Below are 16,673 nucleotides of genomic sequence, written 5' to 3' on the forward strand. Positions count from 1 at the left end.
AACAACACAAACACCCAGTCCCCGAGAGGAGAAAATCTCCAACCCGCCCGGGATTCGAACCCGTGACCCTGTGATCTAGACCATGAGCTTGCCACTAGACCACGAGCTACGGACTAAGGCTTAGCGACAAATACTGAGATGAGAGAGCGTTTCCTTAGCTCGGTTGTTCCACACCTGTCTTGTGATACAAGGGGGCGTGCAAATTGCTAGAAGAAATTCTTTAAAAATGTGAAGAAAACCTTTGCACATTGAGTCTTCTAACAAGCTCGACTCAGTTATCTGTGTTAGTAGTCATAGATGTCCGCCCTGCGAATAGCAAGTTTCTTCGCTATATAGACGTCTCTGAAGAACTTCGACGCGATCGATAACCATGGGAATTTGACTTTCGTCGGCCACGTAGGAGAACAGTTTTAAAGTGATTGTAGTTCCTCTGTACTAAATCTGGAAACTTGTGGTAAGGTCTTATGGGACCGAACTGCTGAGGTCATCGGTCTCTAAGCTTACGCACTACCTAATCTAACTTAAACTAGTTAGCGCTAAGGACACCACACACCCGTGCCCGAGGAAAGAACTCGAACTTCTGACGGGGCGGGGAGGGGGAGGGGGAGGGGGGGAGGGGGGAGGGGGGGGGGGGAAGCGTGTGTGTGCCGCGCAGACCGTGACTAGGCGCCTCTGTGCTAAATTTGTTTCATAGCAATTAGGCACCCCCTGTACACTTTTGCTGACAACAACGTTAGCAACTTCCTACCACTCTGGATAGCTTCCAAAGCGGCCAGTGTTGTTGATTTGACTGAATATCCGAAATATAACTTTCGAACAGCACTAACTTCTGACGAAAAATTTCAAGGATCGCTTCTAAAAGGAAAAGAAACGCGATATAAAGCATTACGAATAACATTGGACCACAAACTATAAAATTAATGTTGAGCGATATTCATGTTTTGCATCTTACAAGGAGACAGCACGACCGTGGGGTCGGGGATTTGTCCGAAATTTTGTGTGGTGAAGGAGGATTCCTAACACCTCACGTGGTTACAATATTAGGACGTACAACCTGGAAAATCCTGAGAAAAATCGATCCAAAGTTTCTTAGGTGCCATATGAGTATAAAATGCTAGTGAATTGCCGAGCCGCCTTCTGTCCTAGATGTTTAGCGCTCGGACTATTACGCCAGAGGTCTCGGGTTCGATGGCTCCTCTGGCACTTTTTTTGTTTCATTTTCTTTTGTTATTCCACCAATTATTCGGAAAGTTTCCCAAACCTACATTATCTTTAAGAAATTAGTTACATTGTTGTTGTTGTTGTTGTGGTCTTCAGTCCTGAGACTGGTTTGATGCAGCTCTCCATGCTACTCTATCCTGTGCAAGCTTCTTCATCTCCCAGTACCTACTGCAACCTACATCCTTCTGAATCTGCTTAGTGTACTCATCTCTCGGTCTCCCTCTACGATTTTTACCCTCCACACTGCCCTCCAATGCTAAATTTGTGATCCCTTGATGCCTCAAAACATGTCCTACCAACCGATCCCTTCTTCTAGTCAAGTTGTGCCACAAACTTCTCTTCTCCCCAATCCTATTCAATACCTCCTCATTAGTTACGTGATCTATCCACCTTATCTTCAGTATTCTTCTGTAGCACCACATTTCGAAAGCTTCTATTCTCTTCTTGTCCAAACTAGTTATCGTCCATGTTTCACTTCCATACATGGCTACACTCCAAACAAATATTTTCAGAAATGACTTCCTGACACTTAAATCTATTTTCGATGTTAACAAATTTCTCTTCTTCAGAAACGCTTTCCTTGCCATTGCCAGTCTACATTTTATATCCTCTCTACTTCGACCAACATCAGTTATTTTACTTCCTAAATAGCAAAACTCCTTTACTACTTTAAGTGTCTCATTTCCTAATCTAATTCCCTCAGCATCACCCGATTTAATTGGACTGAGGTTCGCCGATGACATTGTAATTCTGTCAGAGACGGCAAAGGACTTGGAAGAGCAGTTGAACGGAATGGACAGTGTCTTGAAAGGAGGATATAAGATGAACATCAACAAAAGCAAAACGAGGATAATGGAATGTAGTCGAATTAAGTCGGATGATGCTGAGGGAATTAGATTAGGAAATGAGACATCAAAAGTAGTAAAGGAGTTTTGCTATTTAGGAAGTAAAATAACTGATGATGGTCGAAGTAGAGAGGATATAAAATGTAGACTGGCAATGGCAAGGAAAACGTTTCTGAAGAAGAGAAATTTGTTAACATCGAATATAGATTTAAGTGTCAGGAAGTCATTTCTGAAAATATTTGTTTGGAGTGTAGCCATGTATGGAAGTGAAACATGGACGATAACTAGTTTGGACAAGAAGAGAATAGAAGCTTTCGAAATGTGGTGCTACAGAAGAATACTGAAGATAAGGTGGATAGATCACGTAACTAATGAGGAGGTATTGAATAGGATTGGGGAGAAGAGAAGTTTGTGGCACAACTTGACTAGAAGAAGGGATCGGTTGGTAGGACATGTTTTGAGGCATCAAGGGATCACAAATTTAGCATTGGAGGGCAGTGTGGAGGGTAAAAATCGTAGAGGGAGACCGAGAGATGAGTACACTAAGCAGATTCAGAAGGATGTAGGTTGCAGTAGGTACTGGGAGATGAAGAAGCTTGCACAGGATAGAGTAGCATGGAGAGCTGCATCAAACCAGTCTCAGGACTGAAGACCACAACAACAACAACAACATTCCATTATCCTCGTTTTGCTTTTGTTGATGTTCATCTTATATCCTCCTTTCAAGACACTGTCCATTCCGTTCAACTGCTCTTCCAAGTCCTTTGCCGTCTCTGACAGAATTACAATGTCATCGGCGAACCTCAAAGTTTTTACTTCGTCTCCATGAATTTTAATACCTACTCCAAATTTTTCTTTTGTTTCCTTTACTGCTTGCTCAATATACAGATTGAATAACATCGGGGAGAGGCTACAACCCTGTCTCACTCCTTTCCCAACCACTGCTTCCCTTTCATGCCCCTCGACTCTTATGACTGCCATCTGGTTTCTGTACAAATTGTAAATAGCCTTTCGCTCCCTGTATTTTACCCCTGCCACCTTTAGAATTTGAAAAAGAGTATTCCAGTCAACATTGTCAAAAGCTTTCTCTAAGTCTACAAATGCTAGAAACGTAGGTTTGCCTTTTCTTAATCTTTCTTCTAAGATAAGTCGTAAGGTCAGTATTGCCTCGCGTGTTCCAACATTTCGACGGAATCCAAACTGATCCTCCCCGAGGTCCGCATCTACCAGTTTTTCCATTCGTGTGTAAAGAATTCGCGTTAGTATTTTGCAGCTGTGACTTATTAAACTGATAGTTCGGTAATTTTCACATCTGTCAGCACCTGCTTTCTTTGGGATTGGAATTATTATATTCTTCTTGAAGTCTGAGGGTATTTGGCCTGTCTCATACATCTTGCTCACCAGCTGGTAGAGTTTTGTCATGACTGGCTCTCCCAAGGCCGTCAGTAGTTCTAATGGAATGTTGTCTACTCCGGGGGCCTTGTTCCGACTCAGGTCTTTCAGTGCTCTGTCAAACTCTTCACGCAATATCGTATCACCCATTTCGTCTTCATCTACATCGAATAAAAATTATTTTCTTTATGTCAAACAATACAATCTACGGCGGTGGGTTTTTCATTTTTCATTGTAAAGTATATGAGGAAAAAACATTGGGTTTTTAACCAGAATAACAAAGTCGACTGGGAAACATTCAATTTTTATACACATAATAATTATAGACAAGAACCGCAGTGGTAATTATCGTAAAAAAAACGAAAGCAATAATTTTTGTGACATCTTGCGCAACATACAAAAGCGGATGTTTTTACAATCACAGGGCGTTTGCAATAAATCTATATAAAAACATGCCCCATTAACATTTACGAAAATGTTTTGAGTTTCTGATAATTTTGAGGCGAACCAAGGATATTGAATCATGTCTCGGAATATTGGTGACGATAATTGATGGTGAATTAAAGAATGAATTTTTATACAGTCTTGCCGGGAATTAATTACACGATTGTCCTGTCACAATGAGCTGCAATTTTGCAAGCAACAGAGGGAAAAAAAAGTGCGGGAGGAGGAATCGAACCCGATACCTCGGGCGTAAGGGTCCGAGCGCCAACCATGTAGGCCAATGACACCTAAGAAACTTTGGATCGATTTTTCTCGGGATTTTCCGGGTAGTGCGTCCTAATATTTTAACCACGTGAGGTGTTACGAGTCCTCTTTCACCACACAAAATTTCGTTCAAATCCCGGACCCCACGGTCTTGCCGTCTCCTTGTTAGTGTAATACAATATAAAAACAGTTCGTCTGCCACCTTTGCTGTCGAGCGTGAAAAACAAATCGGAGCAACTTTTTGTGGAGCGTCACCCTACAGCAGCAAGGTACGTCGTACTCTCCAAAGCGATGAGCGGTGGCTGACGCTTTCGACTGAGGGCGTGTGGGAGGAGCGCCGCCCCCACATCCGCTGCCGGGCACCGGCAACGGGGCCACACACAGCTGTGCCGCGTGCGGCGTTCAGATGCAAACAGTCTTCCTTTGTACCCTATTTACTGACTCCTGTTCATTTTCAACATCAGTTGCTGGTATGACTCTATTTAGAGCTGAAACAGTGTAGAAATGACATACTGTAACACATATTGTGTTACGGCATGTCATCAACGGTGTGCAACACAAAATTTAGGTGCTTTCTCTCTCTACTGGAATTTATTATATCAGTGCTATTGTCTGCATAAAGCAACATTTATGCTTTATGCATGTTATGTGGAAGATTATTCCAATTTATAAGCAATCCTGGTAGACCAAAAGTTGAAGCTTATTGGATTGCCTTCGTGATTTCTCCTCAATCACGAAATTTTTTTACCTTTCAACATATTTTGAATTATTCAGCGCAACTATCATTAAAACCAGCAGCCTGTAAAACCATTAGTGCCATAAAACGTAAGTTTTTCTTTGGGAATAAGAAGATCTACGCCGTCAAACGCCTTGACAGCATCACAAAAAATACTAGCTGCCGATATTTTATTATTTATGGCCTGTTATACTTTGTGACTCAATGTGTAAATTGCATTCTCAGTCGAGCAGCCTTCTGCCAACCAAACTGTGATGTGCTAAGTAAATTGCTTCTACTAGACTGTGAATGAATACATCGCTTTATCGAATATTTAGGAAAAATATGACTTAATATAAGTCCTTCTTGTCATGTAAACAGGCTTAGCAAAATAATGGTTCAAATGGCTCTGAGCACTATGAGACTTAACATCTGAGGTCATCAGCCTCTTCAACTTAGAATTACTTTAAACCTAACTAAGCTAAAGACATCACACACATCCATGCCCGAGGCAGAATTCGAACCTGCGACCGTAGCGGTCGCGCGGTTGCAGACTGAAGCGCCTAGAACCGCTCGGCCACAGCGGCGGGCCGGGCTTAAAAGCTACGTATTTTAATCAGTCTGAGAAAACTCCCTTTGCCAGTCATACACTATATACATCAGTCAGGACGCTCGTTGCTACGTTAGAACAGTTTTCCAAAATTCTGTTTGTAATTCCATCAACACCACGTCAGTTTTTCTTTTGTTGTATAATGTTGCTAGTGTCAGTGAACGATATTAGTGTACTTCTAGTTAAAGTTTTGTAGAATCGCAGTTTTGATATATTCTCTTGCTTCTTTAATTGAACCATTTACTCCTGTTTTTGCTGCTATATTTAGAATGCGATTTTTGAGAATACTCGTAGCTGGTGAAATATCAGCCTCAAAATTGGATTATTATTCAATTATTATGGTATCTGGTATACTGACTGATTATCGTGTCTCCCACTTCACAATATAGTATAAAATTGAGACATGTCTCCCATTTCGCAATATTCTACAAAGTTTTAATCTTATTTTCTGTATTATTAATGTATGTTAGGAGGTTAATATATTTGGACATTTTAATGATTTCTGCGTAAAATATTGCAGGATGGAAGTAGCGTTGGAGCTTGACTTGTTTTGACCTGTTGACAATTTTCCCTTTTCTTCTTACGTAAGATTTCAAAATCTTTAATTATCCATGCCTCATTTGTTTTTGGAATAGGTTTTCTGCATACCATTTTGCTAAAGTACTTTCAATTGTTGACATGAACTTTCCCGCAAATATCTTGAATTTTACTTTATACTTAATTACATACTATTTCTACTAACTTAGTCTTGAAACGTTGTATCCTGTTCTCATTAACAAGCCTCACTGTTTTGTATGAACCTACCTCAGAGCTGTAAGGTGTAATATTGTTTATATCCATTAATTGTGCGTCATTGTCAGGGAGTCCATTAACAACGTGGTACACATTAATTGTTTCAGTCTCAGCTCTGTCTACGAAATTATTATCAGTCAGGTCGTTTGAGTATCTCGCTGCACGCCAGTTGGAAAATTCACAACGGAAATCAGATTGAAACAGCCATATAATGATTCATGTTAATTTTTATTATCGGACACCTTTAAGAAATATCCACAGGCTACTAACTGATTGTTCTTGTCTCACAGGCCGCTCAATAACGCACCTAGGTATGTCATAAATAGCTGCAAATTTTCTGTAGGGAATCTGTAGACAGCTACAGTTACGAGAGAAGAGTTACTCAGCAGCAGCTCACAAGGACTTACTTCTAGGGTCAGATCTACAAAAAGAGATGCTTGCTTCGGTATTTACGACTATGTGTTCAACTTTTATATCTGATGCAACTCCTCTTTTCTCGTGTCCACTGTACACGATAAAGATGCTGGTCTGTAATACCTGATATTTAACTTCTCCGTCGATTTGTTCAGAGAAGCACAGAACACAAGTCACCTCAAAAGTTTTTACACCTCCCGTATCTTGCTTTTTGCCCCTCAAAGTACCGCGAATCACCGGTGTGGCGCCAGACGGTAAGACGCTAGCAGGCTGCAGACTTTCTGTCTGGCGACCAGCAGCGCCGTGCGGCAAGTCATCTCATTTCAGCAACTGTAGTTGGAAGACTCTTTTTCCATCTCAGTATCACAACTACCTTCGTATCAGAAAATACAACAGCTTACAGAATCATCACGAACAGTTTAAATAACCGTAACCTGCGAACATAAATTATTGTCTATTCGTCGTGAGTGTTTTTATCGTCCCATGGACTGCCAGGTGAGTATATTCTTAATATTTGATCATGCTGCTAAACATTTTGCTTTCTGATAACCATCTCGTGACGATAAGATTAGACAGCAACTTCACTTAAGAACAAATCAGTGTACGTGCTCCCTTTGTGGTTGTACAACTTCTTTTAGTGTCGTACGTACTAGTTATGTAATAAAATTCTGACTGGATACTGTATACAACAAAGAGCAAGAAATAAAAAGGAATTACTACGTTCCAGTCATCGCTGATTCATAATCGACTGTCTCGCCAGTAATTGTGTTGCTCTAATGAGTTATTATTGTTGGTGGTCCACACGACAGGTCAGTGTGTTGTGTTATGGTCATACGTTTCTCCGTTACTCTGATAAGCATATATGGGTCCACGAAAGGGTGGTGTGCTGATTCGGTCACAGTTTGCGTTCAACCATTTTATGATAACGTTTTATGAACTGCTTCGTAAATTCTGTAAAATGACTGAGCCCGAAGTAGTAATTTTTCCAATTTGTGAACAATAGAGAGATCGGTGTACATGACGGGCGACATTAATGGGTGTCCAGATGGCAGTCAGTGTTTCGTTTTGAAATTCAATAAATCACTCCTGAAAGATGGCAGGTGTGTGTTAAAGCACTCTGTGGCTAGTATATATTTATCTGCAACTAACAACGATTGTTTTCATTTCTCTAGTTTCCTGGCAACTTGTGCGTTTTTCTTGTTTGTGTGGCTACGAGAATCATTGTAGATAACATCAGATCTCAGATGGGCACCATACGGCGTTCCGAACAGGGGTGTGGGAACACCCGAACTCGAGCAAGAGCCACTGAAGTAAACCTTGAGACGCAACTTCTTCCTGACTAGAGTAAATACGGTCACCTGTTATATGCGTTACAGTTACGATGTTTTTTCTAACTGTTTTTCAGAGTCGGTAATCTTTGAGCTGTATCGTGTTAGCTAACTTATGGCTTGAAGTCATAGCGACCATTTTAACGTGGATTCGTTGCCTCTAGTAATACTTTTTGATATAAGATTTGTAGATTCAGACCACGGAGTATGATACGACTAGAAGGTAAAACCACATCCCCAATGTAAAGCAACCTCCGAATACCAGAGGGGCTTGTCCAAGATACAGAAATACGAAACGGAGAGTAGGAATTGTCAATGGAGGAAGCGGTATGTGCTCTCTATGTAACTATCTTCATTAAGGTTTAAGTTGAGGGTTTAAACATTTAGCAGCAAGAACAAGAGACGACGTGTAGTTGGGGCGTTTATTACACAGTTCTCCACTGTGGCGAACAGTACAAGGAGCTGAGCCTAGCCGTGGCTGGCCGTGGCGGTTCACGGACGAGCGAAGACGGTGCTGTTGAAGTACTCGAGCGGCACCGTCCTGCTGGTGTAGATGCCGTTCATCAGCTCCAGCGACGCCTTGGGGGTCCTGGGCAGATCGGGGTCGTCGATGTCCACGCGGTACACTCCCCACCTCGGCCTGTGGGCAGACGGAGACATGCGTTTAGTACCGGCAGCAGTTTCAACGTCACGTAAGCTACGAAAGGATCCACAACGTTATTAAACCACTGAATGCATTAAATGTGACATTCATCCAAAGGTTGAAAACCGACCTGCGAACAATACGTTATATTTTCTGACCATTTTGGAACACCGCTCAACCACACTTGATGTTAAGGAAGGAAGCAAGATGGGGAGGTCAGGATTTAACGTCTTGTCGACGAAAGATTGTTAGAGACGGAGCACCAACTCGCATGAGTGAAGGACTGGAAGGAAAATCGATCGCCTACTTTTAGAGAGACTGGAATACTCTCTTTCAAATTCTAAAGGTGGCAGGGGTAAAATACAGGGAGCGAAAGGCTATTTACAATTTGTACAGAAACCAGATGGCGGTTATAAGAGTCGAGGGGTATGAAAGGGAAGCAGCGGTTGGGAAGGGAGTGAGACAGGGTTGTAGCCTGTCCCCGATGTTATTCAATCTGTATATTGAGCAAGCAGTAAACGAAACAAAAGAAAAATTCGGAGGAGGAATTGAAGTCCATGGAGAAGAAATAAAAACTTTGAGGTTCGCCGATGACATTGTAATTCTGTCAGAGGCAGCATAGGACTTGGAAGAGCAGTTGAACGGAAAGGACAGTGTCTTGAAAGGAGGATACAAGATGAACATCAACAAAAGCAAAACGAGGATAATGGAATGTAGTCGGGTGGTGCTGAGGGAATTAGATTAGGAAATGAGACACTTAAAGCAGTAGTAAAGGAGTTTTGCTATTTGGGGAGCAAAATAACTGATGATGGTCGAAGTAGAGAAAATATGAAATGTAGACTGGCAATGGCAAGGAAAGCGTTTCTGAAGAAGAGGAATTTGCTAACATCGAGTATAGATTTAAGTGTCAGGTAGTCGTTTCTGAGAGTATTTGTACGGAGTGTAGCCATGTATGGAAGTGAAACATGGACGATAAATAGTTTGGACGGGAAGAGAATAGAAGCTTTCGAAATGTGGTGCTACAAAAGAATGTTGAAGATTAGATGGGTAGATCGCATAACTAATGAGGAAGTATTGAATAGGATTGGGGAGAAGAGAAGTTTGTGGCACAACTTGACCAGAAGAAGGGATCGGTTGGTAGGACATGTTCTGAGGCATCAAGGGATCACCAATTTAGTATTGGAGGACAGCGTGGAGGGTAAAAATCGTAGAGGGAGACCAAGGGATGAATACACCAAGCAGATTCAGAAGGATGTAGATTGCAGTAAGTACTGGGAGATGAAGAAGCTTGCGCAGGATAGAGTAGCATGGACAGCTGCATCAAACCAGTCTCAGGACTGAAGACAACAACAAAAACACTTTTAGAGAAAAAAACCATCATAGCAGTTGCCTTAAGCGATTTAAAGGAAACACATAAAACGCAAAGTTGAGTGATCGGGCAGGTATTTGACTAGTCCGCCCGTATGGAAGTCTAGTGTGCTTGCCCTGCACTACTGTTCTGAGTACATGGCGATGATCAGCAGCTAGATCACTCCTAATGTCAGTCAACCGAAATGATTAGCTAGATTTTATTACCTCACTATCAACCAAGCTAGAGTTAAAATCCTTATCAGTTCGTTCTGTTTCAGTTTCCCATTCTGTTCCTTGTTCGGTATAAGCAGAGAAATGAATTGCTGGAAACTGGAATGAACAGCTACAACTGGGTACGTAACCTACTCGTATGTAACAAGCCTCCAGCACGTTACCCACCTAAAGAATTCAGAAATACACACACACACACACACATGCACACACACAAACCGGTGCGTGTGAGTGTTGCACCCAGAGGACAGTGCAGCTAGGAGCACACGATTTCTTTGGTCGGTACTTTAGTCTAGCGACTGATTTTCGAATCAAGTGAAAGAACGCGCACTAGAGATCCTCATAAGCACTTGCCGACATTGTCATGGTCAATTCCACATTACATAGGAGTTCCGGATACTTTTGATCAGATAACGTATTTGGAGAGAATGTATTCGAGGATCTTACTGAAGACTGAAGTGAAGAATAATACGTTGATAGTAAGAGATGTAACTTGAAAGTTTGTTGAATTTTAGAAAAAAAGGGGAATGTTTGAGTCCTTCACTGCTCTGGGTAATAACGAATGTAACGGATGGATGTCTATAGAGGATTACAGGATTTAAAGAAAAAGGAGAGGAAGCTATGTAATGCAGGTCACCTATGGGGCTGTGTTGCATCTTTTTGCATTATATGGTGTGCTGTGATTGCTGCCTTTAAGTCTGCCCGTGATGAGGCTTGTGTGTGGTGGAAGTAGCGACACAGGAGAGCTACAGATATATCATTACGCTCATGGTGGTACGGAGCCGCGGTGTCGTTATAGTTAGGATTATTAGAAATGGTAAATATATCTTGGAGGTAAGAGACGATAAGGATGGTTTTGTTTAGTGAGATTAGTACTAGCGATCAATAGTATGGGCTGTACAGTGGCAGAGCTGCTGTGAGCAAACAGTGATACAGTATTCTAAGGCTCTCAGTACAGTGTGTATATTGCTAGAAAGAAGTGTACAGTAAACGAAGGTGGCTTACCTGAAACCTTGAGTCCATTCCAGATTGTCAATGATGCTCCAGGCCATGTATCCAATAATATTGTTTCCGTCAACGTTAATAGCGTTCAACAGCTCAGCCATGTAATGCTGAAAAAACATAATTTTCATGTTAAGTAGAAACCAACTGTTGATCACTTTGCCTGGTACAAGCAAAGAAGAAAGGGGCTACAAAACCAGGAGAAGGATGGAGAGGAGGTCGGCTTACCCCGTGGTACGTCATACGCAGGTCGTCCTGGGTTTCGCCCCAGTCGCTGAAACCGTTCTCCGTGACCATGATGGGGTACTGCGGGTACGCGTTTGACAACCAGTTCAGCAGCTTCCTGAAGCCCCAGGGCACGATCTGCAGCGAAGAAGAAGAAAAAACGTTACCAATCTCTTTTTGTCGAGGGCTATGGGCAATTTTTTTTTAGTAGGTGTTTCTGTACCAAGAGGTCAAAGTTTTATTTGTGCAACGTACTGTTTAGGATGAACAACGGAGGTAGAGTGCTTGAACGCTACGAACTGCTTGTGGACTGTTTGGTGAAATAAGACTAAATTCTGGTGGTGCCGAAAGTGACAAATGTACCCAAAAAATAAAAAGGCAAATTCATTAGTTGTAATGTGGTCTACTAAAATCACATAACTATTTTTCTACACAATCCCATAAGTTAACCATGCACTCTTCCCACCTCTCTTTCGGTACTATAATACTCGTAGTGAAGTTTCAGTGTATTGGTGTGTGAGCCATTTCTGAATTTTCATTGTATTTTTTCCTTTCTTCTGACATTACAAACCACTTAAAGAATTATAAAACTGTTAGTAAATTCGTCAATAAGAGACTAGAAAGATATATTTAAAATCTCGGACAGGTATGCCGAACGCAGTAAGACGACACTGTTTTCGGATTTTGCATCAATTCATTCATGCCACAATCGTTGTAACTCAGTGTGTAAGTAATAAAATATTCATTTTATCCCAGTAACTGATTTTTAGCCATGTATAAGTTAATTATGTACAATTAAAAGGAAATTTCACACTATTAATTTTGTACCACTCGAAGGAAATAATGCTTGCACACCGATTTAAAAAAAAGTGACTTTTGTCTCTAATTTATTCTGAGATTTGCCTGACTGAGGTAACTGCAAAGCTAGTACATTCTAGTTAGACTGATACACAAAACAAACAATAGCACCATAATGTTTAGCAAGGAATAAAAAACGTACAGTATTTACATTCGATATAAAAGCACACGAAAATAATCTCTTCACTTTATCTGCGTAGATGTAATTTGACTTCACGTGTCCTCCTTCACTCACGGTGTTGAAAGCTATTCCAATATCACATGAAGATACAAAAATAGCCGTTCATTGTATATTCGCAACTGCGAACAGTTATGTGCAGATGATTAGGGAATTTGATAGTTGAGTTTTGAAATATGGTTATTATTATCTAGCTCGTTAGTTCACAGTCTACAGCAAGACATTTTCACTTGACGCTACCTGAAAACAACTTTTCGATGAAGTTGACAGCATAGAAGAAAGGGAGGAAGGAAGAAGGATTAGGAGAGAACGACCCGTCGACGGGCAGCTTGCTAAAGATGAAGAACCAGTTGGGGCAGATCAAGGATGGGGAAGAAAACAGGCTCTGTCTTTTTCAAAGGAACAATTTTGTCATTCGCCCTAAGCGATGCACTGAAACTACAGAAGACCTAAACATGGGTGACAGAACGATGTTTGAACCTCGTTCCTTCCGAATGAGCATCCAGTGTCTTATAACACTCCCACACTTGGCTCGTTGGCAGTACAGAATATTAGAACTAGATTTCCTTATTTACCTTGCAATTAAAGGCGGAATATTGAGGTACGGTATTAACAGTGGAGGTTTGTATGTGTACAGTACAACCGCTAGACAAATGTTTTCTACTTCGAAATAACCTATTTTACGCACACCATTTGATATGGAATTTTTTTTTGTTATTATGGAAACTGTCAATTCGGAGCGCAACACGTGTGTTGCATGGCACAAGTCTCCAGCCGGTATGAGAAACTATATCTACTGGATTCGAACATCCGTAATAGAGCGTATTTATGTTATTTTTACGGCCTACGAACAGCGTAATGGTAATGAGATGGTAGGATTTGTTTCCAGCACTTACAAACCATTCACCACGAGTAGGTTTAAATTTTGTGGACCTCACACTATATCCCAAAGCATTGTGACAAATCGCTGGAACCTTATAATGAAAGTAATGATATCCACAATGCTCAGAAGTTTAAAGAACGTCTTTGGCATGTGGTTTGTTAAATTGCAGAAAACTGTTTCCTTACGTATACGTAGCCACTTGCTCCCACGATCCAGTTGGGGTCGTACGAGATGATGACGCCCTGGTCGTGCGCCTTGGACGGAATCGTACCAGTCTCGCCCAGGGTCACCAGGTTCGTGGCGTACGTGTTCAGTCCGATGAAATCAGTCGTACCTGTGAACATAAAGCGTCAACGTACAGGCCTCTTGCTGAAAGAGGACCGAAATTTGGTTAACTGAGAGGAACGGACACTTTCCTCCAAAGGTGGGAACGCTATTTCTTTTGCAGACATAAAATATTTGACATAATTAATATATGAATATGCTGTTTTCTGTTATAGTCGTTAACTATGTCTGCATGATGGAGGGTGATTTGTACAGCACTTAAATTTCATCTTCCATTAGTGATTGTTATGGCAGGGAAATGTATATAAACCTACATAACCGTTCTAACGTGTTTTATCAGTAAATCTATCTTCTCATTACGACATCCAGTGCATTTCGTGTTATAATTTAATTTTCGCGGATTACTTACTGTTAAGGATTGTGCACTTTCTTCAGATTTTCAATGGAAAGGAAGCTGTTTTGAAATGTTTACAAAATGTAAAACTGAAGGATGTTTACAATTAAATTCGGGCTGTAGTAGCTCAGAACCAAATTCAAACTAAGAAACGCTCAGACGTCACAAGGTATGAAATCATATAGGGAATGGAAATTGGTATGCTTTACTTTTTTCTAAGAACCTAAAAATTACAGGTTGATGTGTCTACTAGAGATGTAGCATGTAACTGACGCCGTCATCACAACTCAGTGTGATGATTAGAGAAGTGTTGAAAACTCGTAGCCAACGTCTTAACAACGCAGTTCTATTTTGCTTTGTATAATATACCTATTCTTAAAGTTTATAAAGTCATCCGAATTAATTCTTTGCGCTGTTTGTTACTAATAAAGTTGGGGATAAAATCTGTTGCAATGGAATGTTTGGGGATTCAACTGGAGAGTGAAGATCCCCATAAAACGGAAAAAATAATTGTATTCAATAAGGGTTCTGGCAAAGTGTAGTTATAACAACACCGTAAATGTAATGGGGGCGACACATTCTGTAAAGACAGCAATATGCAACATGGAAAGCTTCAGGAATGAGTTTTGGATTGGGAAGCAAGACGAAAGTTGTGCAGCTGTTGCGTATCAGTGATATCATCTTACAGGGAACCCCCTGAATGCGAGGTCGCAAGTTCAATCTTACATAAGGCTCATTTGAAAATGTTGTGTTAGCTATTATGACAGGAAAAATATTAACTGCTAATAACTCACCATGTGCATCAGGAGGGCGACAGAAAAATCAGTGTCCATCAGATGCAGAGGCCCACCTCTATGGGATGTATGTATTACACTTCACAAAATGGACACCGTCGATATTCAACAAATGTTCAAAAGAAACCATTAACTTGCACCATGAACACCGAATGAAAAATTACGCGCCACAGTGAACAAAAACGTTCGCACCACCAAGATCGACAGCGAACTCCTTGGGAGTTAACATTGAGCAGGGCGTTCAGGTAGCTATCCACTCTTAAAGAATACGTTTAGAATAATATTGGTGTAACGTGGTTGCGAGAACTGATGGAATGTGACAGCATGCAACCGAATGCGAAACAGTCTGTTGTGGACCTTATCGTGAAACTGGCTATCCTTTAATGCGTAGCTGCAGATAGTGTGACAATGTGGTTTATAGGCACGGAAAAACAAACATCCAGAGACTAAATTTGTCCAGTGATTCCAAGTGGTATGAATTGCAATGTTACACACTTTTCAGGAGGAATAGTTTGGTCTAAAGGAACATGATGTTTTTACGCAGACTAGGAATCAAGCAAAAGTAAGTTATTTTGTCCAGCTATTGGCCAAAAGCAGTACTCATACAATAGTTGTAGTTTTCTTACGCCCATTTTCGCACTCTTGATTGGTGTGACGTAAATATTCCCTGCTGCTCTTACCAGATCACGCACACGAGAAACAATCTAAGGGGCAGAGCACCTCCACCTTCTCGCAGCTCAATAAGTAACTTTCCAGCCAAGTTACTGTCCAGATTAACAGTCGGCGTAATTGTATAAGAATGAGTTAAGGCATTGATGTTAGTTAATCTTGATACAACTCTCTCGGTATCTTTAGTTTCCGTAGTTCCTTTCATGTACATTTCCTCCTCAAATCCCGATTGGTTAGAGTTGAAAACAAATTCCTTACTGAACGACGGGATAGGTTTGTTTATCTCACCTACAAATTTTCGGGCCGATTCCGCAGTTTGATCTACATCGTCAAGTTGACTCTTTGCTGGAAATTTCCTTCTCTTACGCCTTCCAATTCTGTAGCTGTGTTTGAATTTATGCAACCACCCACTGCTTTCCTTGAGATCACTCTGTGCCGCGCACAGTTTGATGTGCATCACTTATTAGCTCACTATCATGCATATCCTGTAAATTTTATCGATCATCCTTGAATCGCGCCAACACCTGTTTTTGTAACAAATGCGCTTTGTCCTCCCTTGAATATCTGTAGTTTTTCTTATGCACTACACGGTCATATTGCTGCGAAATTATTTGAAATATGTTTATAACTCTTTTTTTTATCATACTGCGGATGATCTTTCCTGTATGTATCACCGTGGATAACGATTGTCCTTTACTACGTTTCGCTGGAGACGGGATTTGTTGCTCCCCGTCCAACAAGGTTGATGAACTACACTCCTGGAAATGGAAAAAAGAACACATTGACACCGGTGTGTCAGACCTACCATACTTGCTCCGGACACTGCGAGAGGGCTGTACAAGCAATGATCACACGCACGGCACAGCGGACACACCAGGAACCGCGGTGTTGGCCGTCGAATGGCGCTAGCTGCGCAGCATTTGTGCACCGCCGCCGTCAGCGTCAGCCAGTTTGCCGTGGCATACGGAGCTCCATCGCAGTCTTTAACACTGGTAGCATGCCGCGACAGCGTGGACGTGAACCGTATGTGCAGTTGACGGACTTTGAGCGAGGGCGTATAGTGGGCATGCGGGAGGCCGGGTGGACGTACCGCCGAATTGCTCAACACGTGGGGCGTGAGGTCTCCACAGTACATC

At 41.5% G+C, this 16,673-nt stretch overlaps 1 protein-coding gene across 1 annotated transcript in view; it reads right to left on the reverse strand.

Annotated features, from left to right (window-relative positions):
- Nucleotides 1-8,433: 8,433 nt before the first annotated feature.
- LOC126281622 (myrosinase 1-like) overlaps nt 8,434-16,673 on the reverse strand; it is a 41,208-nt gene continuing 32,968 nt past the window's right edge. Inside the window, exons 8-11 of the mRNA XM_049980744.1 lie at nt 13,581-13,729; nt 11,480-11,614; nt 11,255-11,361; nt 8,434-8,665 (exon numbers count right to left, since the gene is read on the reverse strand). Coding sequence (XP_049836701.1) covers nt 8,518-8,665; nt 11,255-11,361; nt 11,480-11,614; nt 13,581-13,729 — 539 coding nt within the window. The 3' untranslated portion in view covers nt 8,434-8,517. The remainder of the gene's footprint in view (nt 8,666-11,254; nt 11,362-11,479; nt 11,615-13,580; nt 13,730-16,673) is intronic.

Source organism: Schistocerca gregaria, chromosome 7 (genome assembly GCF_023897955.1).
Source record: "Schistocerca gregaria isolate iqSchGreg1 chromosome 7, iqSchGreg1.2, whole genome shotgun sequence".
Classification (NCBI taxonomy): Eukaryota; Metazoa; Arthropoda; class Insecta; order Orthoptera; family Acrididae; genus Schistocerca; species Schistocerca gregaria.